The sequence below is a fragment of the Cyprinus carpio genome, chromosome A19, assembly GCF_018340385.1.
Source record: "Cyprinus carpio isolate SPL01 chromosome A19, ASM1834038v1, whole genome shotgun sequence".
Lineage (NCBI taxonomy): Eukaryota > Metazoa > Chordata > Actinopteri > Cypriniformes > Cyprinidae > Cyprinus > Cyprinus carpio.
Window position 1 is genome coordinate 8,788,304 of NC_056590.1, and position 18,560 is coordinate 8,806,863.

The 18,560-nt window shown below is 37.2% G+C and overlaps 1 protein-coding gene across 5 annotated transcripts; it reads right to left on the reverse strand.

The window, feature by feature from the left end:
* Positions 1-363: 363 nt before the first annotated feature.
* Positions 364-18,550, reverse strand: LOC109111208 (CMP-N-acetylneuraminate-beta-galactosamide-alpha-2,3-sialyltransferase 1-like). Of its 5 annotated transcripts, none has more exons than XM_042776253.1 (8): positions 18,408-18,532; positions 16,950-17,111; positions 15,907-16,193; positions 15,167-15,360; positions 14,874-15,053; positions 14,739-14,784; positions 14,509-14,628; positions 364-1,521 (listed from the first exon to the last, which is right to left on the reverse strand). In XM_042776253.1, the coding sequence occupies exons 3-8, from the start codon at positions 16,180-16,182 to the stop codon at positions 1,354-1,356; spliced, it is 984 nt and encodes a 327-aa protein (XP_042632187.1). In that variant the 5' UTR covers positions 16,183-16,193; positions 16,950-17,111; positions 18,408-18,532; the 3' UTR covers positions 364-1,353. The 5 variants fall into 5 exon arrangements, with proteins under 5 accessions (XP_042632187.1, XP_042632188.1, XP_042632189.1 ...); XM_042776254.1 differs by having other exon boundaries at positions 16,950-17,118; positions 18,408-18,467; XM_042776255.1 differs by having other exon boundaries at positions 16,950-17,115; positions 18,408-18,451.
* Between the last annotated feature and the right edge of the window lie 10 nt (positions 18,551-18,560).

Here is an 18,560-nt window from a genome sequence, read left to right on the forward strand (position 1 = left end):
AGAGCATTCACTTACTTCTGACAGTGCATTCAAGCAGGGCTGTGTTTCCCAAAAGTATCATAAGAAAGCATTAAAGCTTTTGGGAACTGCAGCCCTGAACAATGCTTATCAGAGGACAAACAACAACAACAACAAAAACATATGTTTGAGTTATTTCACAACAAACAAATTGAAATCGTAGCCTACATAGTTTGTGCAATTACATTTATTTAAATTGAGCGCTGAAAGATAATACAGATCATGTTCTATTCTGTAATGTTAATAGAAATCATACACTGTCAGAAAAAAAGGTTGCATTTTATGCATGCAACAGCCTGTCACTGGCAGTCCCTTATGACTATGAACCATGGTTTTACTAAAGTGACCACAGTTCAACTATAGTATTTGTAGATTTAAATCACGTGTAAATAAAAACACATTTGAACCATATGTAGACAAAAATATAACCTAATAAATTACAATTAAGGTGTATTGAATGTTAAAATTCATTCTTAACAAAGTTAAGAGCTTATCATTACCCATTTTACTCTTAGTAATTTAATAATTTAATAAATTTCATAATTTAACAGTTTAATTCAGAAGTATCGTATCGGTATCAATATCAATGATAATGCCTTGAAAAATATCGGTATAGTATTGAAAACAAAATAAATGGTATCGCCCATCCCTAATACTTTACTACATCCAATCAGTTCACAGTAGAAAAAAACAATCCATACCCTCGGTTTTCTCTCATTCAAAGTACATCACAATACAAATGTAAAGTCGGTCGTAACTTCCGGTTCACGCAGAGTTTAAAAAATTAACGTGGTAGAGTGTAGTGAATGAAGTCCCTAGTCACTAATGACCCGAGGTATGCATTTAAGGGTTAGCCAAAATAGGATTTGAAAGATTATGATCTGATTCCATACAAACATTCCAGATGTTTTATATATTAGTACTTTAGCCTTTTCTACAGCTCTCTAAACAATAATATCATTGTTAGTTAACATTCGTAGTAAAAATTGATTTATTTACCATTAATTTTTACATAAATTTTCGTAGCTGTCTTGGTATACTTCATTTTGAGATCTTTCATTAATTGGAAGAACTGCCTTTTTTATCCTTTTAATGTGTAAACAAACCTGCATGAACATAGCAAAACTGGGGTAATCATAAGGTTTGTTAATGCATTAAACTCTTGGCCACAAGAAAATGGTGTCGTTCCCTCAACATAGGATCACACGGCCACAACATATCTCTTTCCAAAAGTTTTTTGTTTTGGGCAAAACAACAACAACAACAACAACAACAAAAATTAACAGACCATAAAAAAAAAAAAAAAAAAGTCCATGTATGATTTTGGTCTTTTTTTTATCTATATCCTTTATATATTGAAATCTTGTTTCTCTGCTGAAGCTGATGCATTGTTTTGTTTTCAAAGTCTCCACCATGAGGGCCAGCTTTATAGTGAGTACGAGTTTTGTCAAAGTAATGATGCCAGGTTCCAGTACTTGAAGCCCCAAACCCAAAGACATTCACCTGTGTAAGAGACAGAGCAGTTTTGTCATTTCACAATGTTCAAATCAATTATACTTCTCCTAAAGGTGCAGTCATTTTTCTAATTAAAAAGTTTTACCCCTATGGCAGTGGTTTTCAGCCTTTTTTGGGCCTCCCTACCCCATTATCAAGGTCCCTAAGCACCCCCATCAAATAAATAAATAAATAAATAAATAAATAAATAAATAAATAAATTAAAGTCGATTATTATTTTGTGTTTATAATGGGGACTGTAATTATATGTAGAATACAATTCAAATGTCATTACGATTTTTAAGAAATTGTTATTTTAAGTCAAGGATACATCTAATTAATCAAAAAAGATAATTAATGGTAATTTTGGTGGGTAAATTCCACATTTAAAAATTGCTTATAGTGCCCCAAGATGCTCTCTGAATGCCCCCGTTGAGAAACACTTTAAAATGGAGTTAGATTTGTTGCATGCATATTCAGTGAGATTTGTTGTGCTACAAGATAAAAATTAACTCACGGAAACGGGATAATTTGTAATTGGCGAACCGAGATCATTCTTATGTCATGGCCACGAGTTTAATGCATCACCATTGCAACCTGGTATAATCATAAAGTTTGCTTGCGCATTAAAATCTTGGCCACGAGAAAATGTTGTTCCCTAAACATAGCAGGGCCGTGCACAGGGGGTGGCCCGGTGGCTAGAGCCACTGCCCCTTTGCCCTCATCGGCTGAGTTGCCCTCAAAGGATTGGGGGTTCCGCTCAAAGCAGTGTTACCGCTCCGCTAAAAGATCCGCTGATTCGATAATCCGCTCCGTGTTTTCCTACCGCTTCACAGCATCACTCACAATCTGTGTGCCCGGTAGATGCATTACAATCCACATTACTGTCAGTGGATGATTCGCTGAATTAGTAATTTGGTAGTTTGTTTTTGTATTTCTGTCGGTAATGATTTGCTCTCGGCCTTTTAAAAGTGATAACAACAAAATATCAATGTTCTTAGAATTAGAATGTCTAATCAAATTATTGTACCCGAATATAAATAACACAAAATTTGCTGTTGTTGGCACACATTGTAGAAAAAAAAAAGAAAAATGAAAAATGAATCGAAAAGAAATTTATAGTCTTTGAGCTGCTAATTTAAATGATTTTGCTTCTAATCATACACTCTCAGAAAAAAAACTTAAATTTCTCTGTTAGTACATTGTGTACATGTTAGTACCTTTTAGCTTTTGTACCTTAGGGTACTGTCCCAGTGACAGTTTTGTACCTTTTTCTGAGAGTGTATGCCAGAGGTTCTTAAATCTGGCCTGCGAGATCCATTTTCCTGCAGAGTTTAGCTCCAGAGTCATTCTATATTTAGGGGTACATTTCATGTCAGCCAAAAAGTCAGAAAATAAGTATTCTTTTTTGATAAATAAATTAGGTGGTTGAATAATATATACCCTTAATGTGCTAAATTAATTGCTTGGCAAGCTTAAGCGCTAATGACTTTTTAAATATGTTAATGAAAATTAACATTTGATTCATTATTTTGTCAATTGTGTTACAGGCAAATGTCGTGTCAAATGAAACATGAATGAAGTCCCACATGTTTGATTACACATTTGTGTGAAGGTTTTTGAGTCTATTCACCAGAGTTTTTAAGGTTAAATGTCTAACTGATTTGAAAATATGAATTTGGGGCTTCATAATGGGTGTACTGTGGGATGCTATCATGAAGGATGATGGTCCGTGTAACGCTTCACAATTCAATTTTCAGACCATATGGTGCAAATGCAAAAATGAAAAATGAATCCAAACATTCATTTTATTTATTCAGAAATTGATCATATGAATAAATAAAATCTAATTTTAGATTTTCTTTTTTTCATTTTTTTTATCTTACAATATGTGCTGTGGGCTGTACCATTAGCCACGGAAATCCGTCTACATATATCCCTGTGTAATGTTTGAGCTGTAAAAGCTACATTTGATTATACAGTGGTGTAGTGGAGGGTATACGACGTAGGCTATACCCACCTCTTTATCTGTCGGCTTTGCGTGTACCCACTTCTAAATCTCCTCTGATGCACATCATTCAGTAGGCTAACATGCAATTTAGCGCAATTTGCTTTAATGTTCTAGGCTATTATGCTTGTCTGTAAATAATAGCATATATGTTTATTATTAATAAGGTGTCTCCTCCAGTGTCACTGTTTTAGTAGGATACATTAAGCCACCTTAAGCGTTTGTGAAACAGTCTGCGGCCACACCCCCGTGCTAATGGTGCGTTTGTGGTACATTGTAAGGTGAAAATTGTATGGTAAAATAGTGGATTGTTTAGATTTTATTTATTCAAATGATAATTTTTTAAAGGCACAATTTAACAAAAGTAAAATTCAAAAAATTAAAGAAAATGGCAATTGTTCATTTATGAAGTAGATGAAAAAAAATAAAAAAATGAATGTTTGGTTTAATTTTTCATAGAAATTGTGGCCGTGATTAGATCAGTTAAGTATATCTATTGTTCTCCATGGTTTTAGGCAATATGTAACTTCTGTGTAATGACAATAGTTTGTGCATATATATTTTTATCAACAACACTCAGTGGGAGTATAAACTGACACTGAATTGCCAACATTGACAGGTAACACAGTTGACATTTCTGCCATTTTTGGTGCCTTGTGCAAACTGCCGACTTTGGAGTACATGACCTTGATTAACTTTTGTTTTTATATTCTTTCTCTACATATTTAGCCTATAAATATAACGTGACGCAAGTTCACCAGAACATGTTGATAACACAGTTGACGGTCATTTAATCTACTCTATGTGCAGACAATAATCTAGATAAAATATTGAAGAGGAGAAGTTATGGCTTTGCACTGTTTTCAAATTTCCCTCAAAAAAAAAAAAAAAAAAAAAAAAAAAAAAAAAAAAAAAAGAAACGAAAATATATGATGTAATGTTGGATATGTGACTTTGGAACAAACCATTGCTTGTTTATAGCAGTGGCGGCTAGTGGGTTTTAAAATAGAGGAGGCAAAATTAATTGTGAATTTTGTTAACATTAAATAGTCCTCCTCCCATTTTCACCTCAAAATTTTGGCCCTGACGAGCCGCCACTGGTTTATAGGGGGTTTTATAGGGAGTAATACAGTTGACACTGGATTTCTCGGACACACACAAAATTGATGATTTAAAGTAAATGCATGAGCAAGATTTCTCATAATTAAATTATTATTTTGGACAAATATTTATAAGAAATATATACAGAAACATGTATTTTAGAGCTAATCTGAATTGAAAAATCTCACATTTACCAAATTGGACCGCACAAAAACAGCAAATTCTAGTATAGAATATGCCATTTTTGCAAGATAAAAGATGGATATCCATTGGATTTTTGTATTAAATGAATTAGAAATGTCCCCTGATATAAAAGTGATCATTGTTTGAAGTGAAAAGTTATTGAAAAACTAGTAAACTTGATAATAGAGTCCGTGGACATGAAATGTAACACTAATTATAGAATGACTCTCCAACCTTGATCAAACTCCCCTGCTTGTAACTTTCTAGTGATCCTAAAGACCTTGATGAACTTGTTCAGGTGTGTTTAATTAGGACTGGAGCTAAACTCTGCAGGAAAATGGATCTCGCGGTCCAGAGTTGAGAACCCTTGGTGTATACATATAGAGTTTTATTATTATTATTATTATTATTATTATTATTATTATTATTATTATTATTATTATTATTATTATTATTTTAATTAAAGGAATTTTTATACTGATAAATGTCCATTGAAAAAGACATTGATTTTATTGTTGATGTTAAAACCTCGAGCTCACACTGATTTTTTTTTCCTTCAGAAAATGACGTGGATGGGGAAACAATAGAATGTTGCCTCACAGAGAACATGATCTCATATTTATTTCAAGGCTCCTTATTTCAAGGCCAAGTTTAACAAATTTGTACACAAGATGAAGGAGGTGGTGACAATAACACTAGAACCAGTGCCAGCAGAATCTTATCAACAAACTTTGACTACAGAAATGTAAGTATAACATTGAGTATTGTGTATTAGATTGGTCCTATGTTTAGTGGTCGTCCGATATTGATTTTTTTTTTTTTATGCCTCAAAATGTGGAGTTTTTATATTTATAATATACTGTATGAAACAGTTAAGTAGGGCTGGAACGATGTGTCAACGTAATCAATTATGTAGTCAATTAGTCGCACTGTTTATATTCAGCTGTTATTACAAAAAATACATGTTCAGCATAGTGGCTAATCATCAGTATTACTACTAATGCAAGTTCTTAACTACAGTACTACCCCATCCTCACTGCAGAAATGCAACTAGTGGTATACTGCCTTCTGGATTTGCCATTCCACCATTTCCTAGAGATCTTCAGACCAAGCTTGATAACAAAGAACCATGCCAGAAGTCCTCTGAGGATAGACACAGAATTATTAGAGTTCTTCATGAAGCCATGATAGAACACACAATGTAAGTCAGCAACCTGTAAAGCAGCATAAATACTTTGAATGCATATCTATGAAGCAATGCTTTGTTGACATGCATTTGAAGTATTTTGTTACTTAAAAGTAATACAAATGAAAGATAATTTTTTTCATTTAAAGTAGTTTCTAATGGGCCAGCTGTTTTTTTTTTGTGATAATTTTTTTTTAAATTTATTATAACACACACAATAAACATCACAAAACAACAACAACAGATATTATCCACACACTCAGTGTCACCATACATGCTCTATTAACAGCTTTGAAACATACAAACATATAAGATGATGAGCCAATTCTTCAGAAGCCAAACTGAGGTTAGACCACACTTTCTCCCAAGTCGACAGACAAATAACAGTCAGATAGTTCCTGATTCCAAACAGATTTGACAGAAAAAGGCATTGTAATGTGATCAACAATTCCTCCACACACTGAGGCAACAGATGCTCGACCAGAAGATGGCACAATCCAATCCCACAAAAAGAGATCTCCTTAAAGTAACTCTATATGCCAAACCATCCGAGTGCGCAATCCTTTTAAAATTCAAATGAAATAAATAAAGATATTAATGTCTGTTGTATAACATAAAAGTAGCACAGAAAAAGGAATGACAAACAACTTTGAACAAGAACCAAAACAGACCACACATTACCAAGAATACAGGTCTGCCTAAGAAAAAAAAAAAAACCTTGAAAAATATTTGGATACTGACCGATCCACAACTGCGCAAAAACTGTCCCCGAAAAGCCCAGTGGGGGCGCCCCTGACAATTAGCCTACTTTTCTTGTTGGGATATCGCAAATATTTAAAATTAAAGCACCGCTGACAAACAGTCGACTCTTGTGCCTTTTGCATTTAAATCTTTATTACAAGCAATCGCACGATTCTTAATGAACTTTGTTTTTCTGCTTCCATAAAAGTGCATAGGCCTATATCATGTTGCCTCGTTTATCTAAAGGTGCTCTTTTTCTTGTTTTAAACCTAGCCAAAACCCATGTGTTGCGTGTGAAAAACAATAGGCTTTAATTAGTATACATTTATTGTGAAATTACTGCATTTCCGTGTCAATCCATGTTAATTTTTACCGCGAACAATGCGCCGTCATTTTAATTCAGCGCATGCAGCACAGCAAAATAGACTCGGTACGTAAACGATCGCTGCACATCTGCAGACGCACCGCTCCTGGAACGCACTGACGGACCACAACCGCGTGAACGCTGGAAACCGCTAACATGGGTGCGTAAAAAAAAAAATGCAACGCATACGCACTGCATACGGAGTATGTGTGAAACAGGCATAAGGTTGTTTGCAACTTGTACAATGCGGAATTAGTTTACTGTAGGAGTTCTTCCAATCTCAAGTACCACCTAAACGCAAAGCATCCCTTAGCTAATGCGGAAGATGCCGGGCCAAGCAATTGTAGCGTAGGGGAAGAGTCGTCGTCAAACTACTATGTTTGAGTGCAGCACAGCTCTATCAGTACTAACAAGTACATCTTATTTAACATAATTTGAATGCCTTCGGCAGAATTCAAATGAGCCATTTTAATCTAGATTAATCTAGATTAATTCCAAGATTACCGTGAGATTAATCTAGATTAAAAAAATTAATCTATGCCCACCACAAATTTTAATGAAATCCAAGAGGTATATGACTCATCCATAGACAGCAATTTCAAGTCCAAATTCCAAATTCAAGGTCCAGTGAGTTAATACAAACATAGACTAGATGATAAGATTAGATTCAACTTTATTGTCACTGCACATAAGGTACAAGGCAATGAAATGCAGTTAGCATCTAAACAGAAGTGCAATAAGCAGTAAGTACAGGATAGACAGTGTCTACAATATGTTACAAATGTACAATAAATATACAGATAAGGCAGTACTATGGACATAATTTACAGATTTTTAAATACTATCAGCATGATATACAGATAGGTGTACTATGAACATACTATACAGATGGATCATGTAATAAGTGTACGTACACTATAAGCAGAAACATACGAACATATGAACATCATTTACACTAGTGCAATGGACAGTAAAAAAGTGCATAGAAAAATATTCCAGTGTGCAAATGGATCATTCAGTTTTCTGGATGAGCAGACAGTAGTGCAAGTAATAACAAGTGAAATGTTTTTTGTTTGTTTATTTGTAAACCAGATGTAGTGATGAGGAGGGGTGTGGAGTGTGTGTGTTTGGTGTGTGTATGTGGAAAGTGGGGGTGTGTGGGGTGGGAGAATTCAGTAAGGAGACAGCTGTAGGGAAAAAGCTGTTCCTGAGTCTACTGGTCCTTGTCCGGAGGCTCCTGAAGTGCCTCCCAGGAGGTTAAACAGTCTATGTCAGGGTGAGAAGAGTCCTTAAAGGAATACTCCATCGCAAAATGAACATTTTGTCATTATTCACTTACCCCCATGTCGTTCCAAACCCGTAAAAGCTTTGTTTGTCTTCGGAACACAATTTAAGATATTTTGGATGAAAACTGGTAGGCTAGAGACTGTCCCGTAGACTGCCAAATAAATAAAAGTGTTAAGGTTCAGGAAAGTATGAAAAGCATCGTCAGAATATTCCATCTGCCATCAGTGATTCAACCGTAATGTTATGAAGTGACGAGAATACTTTTTGTACACAAAGAAAACAAAAATAACAACTTTATTCAACAATTCCTCTCTGTCTCTCTCCAAATCAGCGTAGCGCCATTTTGGCAATTCTGAGCAGTACGCAGGTGGCTTACACTCTTCTGTGTCAGCCGCTCCACAAGGATACGTTTTTTACCTGTATTTACGTTTTGGTTTGAATGAAAACAGTGCATCGGCGCAGCACGGCTGACACAGAAGAGCATACGCCATCTGCATCTCAGAACAAAGCTTTTGTAGGTTTGGAACGACATGGGGGTAAGTGATTAATGACAATATTTTAATTTTGCGGTGGAGTAACGCTATAAGAATGCAGCAAGCTTGACGTAGACAGCGTTTTCTCTGGATGTCCTCAATAGCAGGAAGTGGTGACCCTGTGATGCGTTGGGCGGTTTCACCACCCTCTGCAGTGCCTTGTGGTCAGCAACTGAGCAGTTCCCATACCAGACTGTGATACAACTGGTCAGGATGCTCTCGATCTCACACCGGTAAAAGTTCACCAGGATGGCTGAAGACAGATGGTTCTCCTTCAGTGTCCTAAGGAAGAAGAGGCGTTGGTGAGCCTTCTTGACCAGGCTGGAGGTGTTTGTGGTCCAGGACAGTCCTCCGAGATGGTGGTTCCCAGGAACTTGAAGCTGGAGAAACGTTCAACAACCATCCCGTTAATGTGGATGGGGTCATGCATGTTTCCTTTCTTCTTCCTGAAGTCCACAATGAGCTTCTTTTTTGTCTTGCTGGTGTTAAGGAGCAGGTTGTTGTCAGCACACCACCAACAGGTGCTGTATCTCCTCCCTATAGGCAGTCTCATCGTTGTCTCTGTTGAGGCCAATCACCGTGGTGTCATCTGCAAACTTAATGATGGAGTTTGATCCATACACAGGCTTGCAGTCGTGGGTGTAGAGGGAGTAGAGGAATGGGCTCGGCACACAGCCCTGTGGTATGCCGGTGTTGAGTGTGATGGTGATGGAGCAGGTGTGGCCTGACCTAACATGCTGAGGTCTGTTGGTCAGAAAGTCCATAATCCAGTTACAGAGGGAGGTGTTAATGTCCAGGCCTCCAAGTTTTGTGGTCTGATTTTAAGCAATGACAGTGTTAAATGCTGAGCTGAAGTCAACAAACAACATCCGTACATATGTGTTGTTATTGTCCAAGTATGTGAGTACAGAGTGCAGAACTGTGCATGCTGCATCCTCTGTGCTCCTATTGCTACGGTAGGCAAATTGGTGTGGGTCCAGTGTGGGTGGTAGGCACTCCTTGAGGTGTGCTAGAACCAGTCACTCAAAGCACTTCATAACTATAGGTGTGAGTGCTACGGTGCGGTAGTCATTCAGGCACATCGGGGAGGAGTGTTCCGGCACTGGCACAATGGATGTGGACTTAAAGCATGTTTGCACAGTTGCTTGGGTGAGGGATAGGTTGAAAATGTCTGTGAAGACCCCTGCAAGCTGCTCTGCACATGCCCTAAGCACATGTCCAGGAATGCCGTTCGGGCCAGCAGACTTGCGTGCGTTGATCCGGCTGAATGCAGTGTAGACATCTATGAAGGTGAGTTTGAGGGGTTGGTGGTTTGCTGAGAGTGTGATCTTGGTGGCTGTCTCCTTGCTGTCGCTGTTGAAGCGAGCATAAAAGTAATTTAGCTTGTTAAGGAAGGAGACGTCTGTGACCGTTGGAGTAGAGTTGCTTGGCTTGTAGTCACTGATGACATGGATATCCTACCACATGCGTCGGGGGTCAGAGTTGCAAAAGTGTTCCTCTACCTTTAGCTTGTAGCAGTACTTGGCCTTATTGATACCCCTCCTCAGGTTACCCCTGGATTTGCTGTAGGCCTGAGCGTCATCTGATCTGAAGACAGTGTTGCGTGCTTTCAGCAGGAGTCACACCTCCTTGTTCATCCATGGCTTCTGATTAGGGTACGGTGTGATCTGTTTTTCTGTTGTAACACTGTCAATGGTGGTGTTGATGTAATCCAGTACAGAGGAGGTATAGATATCAATGTCCATGTGAGAGCCACAGGCAGCCTGAGAAGCAAACATACTCCAGTCCTTGTTTTGAAATCTGTCCTGAAGTAAAGAGTCTGCTCCAGTTGGCCAAACTTTGATGGTCCTCACTGATGGCTTCACACGGTTGATGAGGGGTGAGAACCAAAGAAAGGTGATCAGACTGTCCCAGGTGGGGGAGGGGGTCACAATGCAAGCTCCATCAATGTTTGTGTAAACATGATCCAAAGTTTTGTCTCCTCTAGAATGGCAGGAAACATGTTGATGGAATTTGGGGAGCACTGTCTTTAATCTGGAGTGATTAAAGTCACCCGTGACAGTAAAAGCAGCCTCTGGGTGAGCAGTCTGTTGTTTACTAATGGCCGCATGCAGTTTGTTCATAGCAAGCTTGGCATTAGCATCCGGTGGGATATAGACTGCAGTTATAATGGTGGAAGTGAAATCCCGCGGCAGATAAAAAGGTCTACACTTAACCATGAGAAACTCTAGGTTAGCTGAGCAGTGTCTCCCAACAATCACAGTGTTTGTACACTGAGCTTTAACATAAATGCACAATCTGCCGCCTCTTGTCTTGCCGGAGTCATCTGCTGTCCTATCTGCCCGGATCATGTAGCGTCCGGCTAGCTCAATAGCATTATTGGGTACGTCACTGTGTAGCCATGTTTCTGTGAAAACCATGACATTGCAATCCAAAAGTGTCTTACTGTGGGTGATGCGAAGTCGTAATTCGTCAGTTTTGTTTACCAGTGACTGCACATTAGCAGGGAAAATGCTGGGTAAAGAGAGCCAGAGCGGTGTTAGCTTTAGCTTAGCTCTTAAGGCCAATTTATTCTTCTGCGTCGGGTGCGCGTAGTAGGTACGGCGTAGCATACGCATTGACGTGTACCATACGTCGTACCCTTCGCCGTACCCTGACGCGCACCTCCTCAAAAATGTAACTACGCGTCGCGACGACGCGGACTGCAAGATCTGTGATTGGTCGGCTTGGTAGTATCACGTTTCCTCCTACGCATTTCCGGAATGATCTTCTGCACTCTGGACCGCCCGCCATTTTTAAATTCCGAAATTCATTGAAGAGCCAACATGGAAATGGACCAAGTGACCGAGCGATTAAATTGAAGAAGTGAAGAAATACAGCCATCTGTATGACTCCTCTTCGGGAGATTACAAAGACTGCCAGACGGCAGCGAATTCGTGGAGGGAGATTTCCTCCAACGTCGGTTTTCCACACAGTGGAACCCGCTCGCGTCAACTAGCGTTTCGGCGGTGTAACTGCAGAGCAAAACAGACATACGCAGAAGTATAAATGCTCACGACGGCGTCGCCTACGTGCGTAGCCTACGACGTACACTACGGCGTACACTCGACGCAGAAGTATAAATCGGCCTTTAGACCTCCGCGCTTCCCCCCACCTTTGTTTATGATCTTGACGCTGCCTGCGAGCACTTCCACCCGGCCGGGTAGAGTGCGTAGCCTCAGGTGTTCTGGAGATCTTGGGGATGAGTCGAGGATTGGTGATAAAACTGTTGGGAAAGTGCACACCAATATCCAAAAACTACTGTTGGGTGTAAGATGTTAAGGCAAAGCTGTTCAGTACGAACAGACCCGAGATGAGCAGGAAAAATACTGCAAAATTGCAAAAACTGGAGAGACGCTGAGTCTCACGATGTGTACGCACCGCCATCTTGGTCTCATCAGACTTAAATAGTTAATATAGTCCACGTGTCTGCAGTGGTTCAACATTAATGTCATGAAGTAATGAGAATACTTTTTATGTGCAAAGACAAAACAAAATTAACGACTTCATTCAGTGATATCTTCTCTTCTGTGTCATTCTCATGCACTGTTTGTGTTCGGCAGTTCTAGGGTCTACATTCAGAACGCCAACTATAGAGGAGTCAGATACCTGTACGGAAGAGGGGAGCACGTGCGGCCGCCGGACTGCGCCCCTTAGCTGGACCCTTCCTTCCTGAACACTACCTGCCCTTCACATACCCTGCAGCACGACGAGGACACCAGATTCCCTGTTTATTTTGGACACTCTTCCCCTTTTGGACACTTTTATTCCATGTTTTTTTTTCTGTTAATAAAAGCCTCTCCGAGGCCTGACGCCACACCCACTGTGTCTGTTGTTTGCTCCTCCCGCCACAGTTGTCATTGCTCCCATTAGACCTACAGAATTTCTTTTCTACAAATATTCATGGAAAGAAGATTTCGACATTCACCGTGTTTCAAATGAGACTGCTGACAATGTGAAGTATGACTTAAAAGATGTATTCATAGTCGACTATGTCCATGCAGAGGAAATACTGTATGGTTTCTGTGTGGCAAGTTTTTAATACCTGTCTCATATGATTCACACTTCCATGCATACACAGTAAAAGTTGACTTTGAATGGAGTGTTATAAAACCAGGGCAAGAGATGGACTTTCAGGCTCTTGACACGTACTCTGCTGATGACAAATTGTTTGTGATCCTCAAAAATGTTTAAAAAGTTATTAAATGTGTAATTAAATGTGTAATGCTGTGTTTGGTGAAATGTGTTTGAGATTAAATGTTTTAAGGGTATAAAGTTACACTTACTGAAATGTGTACTGTTGGAAAAAGATTGCTTTAAAATTCTTGATGTTCAAAACTGTTTTTAGAAAATGTAAAATGCAGTAGAAAAATTTACTTAAAATGAGATCTAGTGCTGTTTTGAAAAAGGTGAAATTACTTAATCTTACATGTTTTATTACATGGTAAAAAAAATGGTCAATGAAACTGATATACTGATTTTGAAAAAAAAATAAAATAAGCTTAATTTTTACAATTGTAAGCTTGCTGTTTACAATTTTATAAAATGTTTAAAAAAGTTAAAGAGTATAAACAACTGTTTTTGAAAAAGTAAAATTGCTCAATGTATGCATCCTGTTATGACACATTGTGATAGAGCTTAAAACATTCATCCTGTGAAAAATGTGAGAATGTAATAGTTTTGAATGTTTAATAAATGTGATGAACAGCATTCTGGTCTTTTTAATGTGCTGTATGGAGTACAAATTTGCCATAAAAGGGTACAAAAGGCTTGTCACTGGGTCAGAACCCTTAAAAAGACATATTTGCACCTTTTTTAAAGGTACATTATGGTACCGTAGCAGTATAAGGTACAATTTTGTCAGCAGAGGTATATATTTGCCTTTGAAAGGTACATACTACAAGCGTACAGATACGTACCCATGTGAAAGGGTACAACGGGTGTACCCTTGAGGGAACTGCGCCAGTGACAAGCCATTGTACCCCTGAAGGTACAAATTTTGAACATTTTTTCTGACAGTGAATCTGGAAATATGCAACAATTCTAACCCATTAATAATAGAATATTGAATCTGAAAATCATATTGGATGAAAGCCTGTGTAAACAAAATTTGAATAAAACTGATCCCATTTAAGAAGAAGATTATCATTAAGATCAAATTTTGTGTGCACATGCAAATTATTTTAGGGCCATTGTTAGCAAGTGGCTAATAGTGCTTCTGTGGTGAACTGTGTCTGGAGATAATACCTGACCCTGTTTTCGCTTTGTTGAAAAGCTAATGATAAATAGCAGATAATTTTCTTTTTATTTAGCCTTTCTCTGTATATTGGTGTGAGTTAATAGGGAAGCTGAAGTGGGGGGGGGGGGGTACATTTTTCTTTGTATATTGTTTCATCCTTGTTTTTGGTACAGTCAGGGAGTTGAGGGACATTTTAGGGAATTAAATATTTACATTTCATGTGTATATTTTTTTTCCTAATATATCATGTGTCTTTCACAAATGGAACCTCTGTTTATATAAGAAGTCTAAACTGAAAGGTGCAAACAGTTTTACCTGATCACAGATATGCAAGGCAAATAGTATTGTAATGAAGCCAGTAGATGGATATCTGCCATGTTTCAGCAGCCATTTCTCATAGACGTATTTTATGAAAGCAGGGTGGAGGATCATCACCTGAAGAGACAGAAACAAAAACATTTATGGGACATACATGTCTCATAGTACATTTTAAGGCTAATAATCAGTCTCTTGATCATAAATTTTATGATGACATGGATACTTACCTTGTTCTCGTCTGCGTTGATTGAAGATTTGACTCGTGTGTATGTGCTGAGGAACAAAAAGATGGCTTACTAATTATGCAAATATACATTATTTCGTATTTGTTTAACTGTTTTTTTTTTTTAAACAGTGCTCACCGTGTGATGTGTCTTGTGGTGAAGGTACTTATGAGCCACTGCATGTCTCGAATCTTAAAGGGAAAAAGGACAAGATGGGTGGAGTTGTCCAAGTCCACAGCACTCTCTGGATACAGAATCCGGTGAGTCGTCTTGGACCCCACATCCTTCTCATAACCTTTTGTCGGGCCTTTATTTATCCTGAGAGAACAACACAGGTAATGGGTTTTCTAAAGAATTATTCCTAAAGAAGAACTGCTGTTGTAGAGAACATTAATATGATTATTCTGTTTAATAATCTTTTCTTCTAGTACCTAATGACAACATCATGGAAATCTATGAGAGACCCATAATGGGATCCCAGAAGGTTTGCAGAGTTTCCCACCACAGCACAGGTTCTGCAGCGATCTGGACCGGCATCTGAGTAGTGCTCTTTATCAGGGAAGAGAGAAAACAGCTGATCCACCACCTCTGAGTAGTTAACTCTGAATGTTGATGGCTGTAGACCCTGTATAAATATTTGAAAGATCAAGATAAGCATCAAAGTGGTTTACTTAGTGACTTCGTGTGAAGGCCGTCAAGATAAGACATTGAGAATTTCAACATGATTCTAGGGTGTTCCGCACCTGGCCGCATGACTTGTTTTAGTAACCTATTCAGGATGTTATGCTGTTATTAAGATTTATATGCAGAAATCTAGAAACTAAGCTGTTATTTTGGCACATAACAAATTAAATTAAATTAAAAAGAGGTACTTTTGAGGTATGCTTTGGTAGAACAAAATGTAAAAATCTCTTCAATTATTGTTAAAATACTTTATTTTACTTTTATAAATATAAATTAAAAAACTGCCATTTTAAAAATTCATAAGGGGCGCTGTGTTAAAAAAAATAATAAACTCTCTCTCTCTCTCTCTCTCTCTCTATATATATATATAGGCTACATACATATAAAACACACACGTAAACTGTAGTTCTACATTTACTCGAGACTGAAGTATTTGATTACTATTTAAATACTGACAATATTAAGCATTTAATATTTCAAATCTTACCCTCCACCATTTGTAGGTGTCTCGCCGCATAGCACTGTTTTTTCTGTTGAGCAGAGCTGGAGTGGTGGGATCGTATCGATAAACGAACCAGACATCGTCCATAAAGCCCATGATGCAAGTTTTACAGGAGCATGAAGCTTCAAAGATAGAATCATCAAAAGAGTCTGTGGTATTATTGATCGGGTTTGGTGTGTACAAAAGAAAGATGGTCATGAAGCTCAAAAGGAGGGCGATGTTACGAGGCGTCAGTCTACTGAAGATGTTCATCTTTTGCATGCGTAGTGTTCCTGGTGGACAAATAAAATTTCATTAAAAAAATAGAAAAACGCGTCAGTATGGTTAACATTTTAGTGTTTTTGTTTTAATCTTCAAAAGGCACGTTTCTGTGTTCTGAAGCCACCTCCCCGCAAAATGTCAACATCATGTATTAGGTTATGACTTGTCATGGGAATTTCTGTCATTTCTGCTTGTTTGTATGAGTTTTCACACTTTTAACTCGATTTTAGATATATAATTCAATTCAAAGTAACAGAAAATAAAATAAAATAAAATAAAAAGGTACTTCGACTCCGCTTTAGTTTTACTTAAATGTACAAATTACGGTTCACTGTGACTGAACTAAGTAGGCTAAAGTATTGTTTTGGTATGAAAGAAATATTTTATTTATTTTACGTAATTTATGATTTAATATGCTAATTAATGCGTCAGAAGGTTAATTAATTAGACGGGTTCAGATGTATCGCTTGTTTTAATTCGGTTAGGCTACATATTAAAAAACATAAAATAATGCTGAAATAAAAACAGAGATTTAAAACTGTTTTACCAATAGAAGAGTTCGATTCGATACGGGTTGACACAAAACGGTTCTTAAATTCGGTCTTAATTATCACAATGACAGTAGGCCTATATTACAAATATTAGATTTCAGAGGCACATAGCCTACATGTACTTGATTTTACTGATCGAATTTAATTACAAATCGACTAGTACTAATAGCCTAATCAATTGAACAATTATCGCAGTATATAAAAGGTCAAACTTACCCAAATTATAAGAGCGTCAGAATGATAGTTTCCTCGTATATCTTGTAGTGAGACAGTATTTATTGATGTCTATAAATCATGACAATTATGAAATTACTTGTACAAGACTTTATTTCTTGACACCGGTCCGGAATCATCAAAGCATCTGAGTGCCGAAAGCTTCTGCCTCCTCAAAAAAAAAAAAAAAAAAAAAAAAGATTTGCAGGTTTGTCTTTAAACTAGTGGTACCGGTTTTACCTGTTCATACTTTCGCTGATAATGCCAAAATGCCAGCAGCAATGAAAATGTACAAAATTAAATAAAATCTTATATGTTAACCCGACCAGTGCTGCTGGTTCTTGGTATAGGCCAAAGCATTTTAAAAATATAACCCAAAGAGATGTTACAGAAACAGTACCGACAAGAAATGTTGAGGGCTTTGAATCTTTTTGAATTTTAGGTGACGTTTGTTTTTTGTTTTTTAAGCAACTAGACTATGTACAATTTTTTAAATAAACATATACATCTCACAACAAATATGCATATGAAAAAAGGAAAAGGGGGAATACAAAAAGGTGCATATACATAGTAAGAAAAAAATATAAAAGCCTATATATGTGTAAAAATGTAAAACATTTAATTAACCAAAAAATGTAACACGAGTCATAAATCTTCATATATCTTTTTAGCTTTTTTTTGTTTCTAATATTGTGCAAAGTAGTACCATATTCTTTAATTTCTTTCATAAAATGTTAACAATTTGGCTTATATATAACTATAGCCTATGTCTGGGAGTTCTGTAATGTATAGCGTCACACAACACGGTGGGTGGGGGTGATTTAGCCTACGTGACAAAGAGCAAAGGATAGCCATTTAGAACCTATTTTTAACTGTTTTGTTCCTTTTAGATAAATAAATAAATCCATTCGATTCTTCATGCAAGTATATTGACTAATAAATCGTTTAAATCACCAGTGCTTTTCTGAATAACCCCAGAAGTTTTTGGTGAAATCGACAAGTTCTTATACGACAAAAGGAGAAGAACTAAGTGTTTAAAACATAAATTGAATTGCGGTCTTTGAGCCTAATCACTTAAAATGTATTATTTAGGCTAAATATAATAATGATAATAATAATCATAATAGTTCGTCCACACCGCGGATGCCAACAGTTTTAATGAGAAGCGAATTGTTTGAGATATAGCCTATATATATATATATATATACGTTTACCGTTTATCTCTCAAGTGTAGTACGATAGTTAGTTACAAGCGTCGGCAAAATGAATTAAACATGCTGATCTGATCTGTGCAATCTTATACGGAACAGTGCTTGAATGTTAACTTTGTTACACATTATATTATTAATAATGATACTTGTAAAGAAACAAAGGTAAAAACATTAACAAACAAAAGATGAATTCTTAAAAAAACAAAAAAACAAACAAACAAACAACAACAACAAAAAAACATTTACTCACATTTACAGTTCAGCTTTGAATCCAGCGATGTATGTCCGTGGACCTTGATTGGCAGTGTCAGGATTATGTAGGAGGGTGTATCCTACAACTAGAGCACATTACACTTTCTTTCTCTCTCTATTTTTCTTTCTTTTTTTCTTTCTTTCTTTCTCT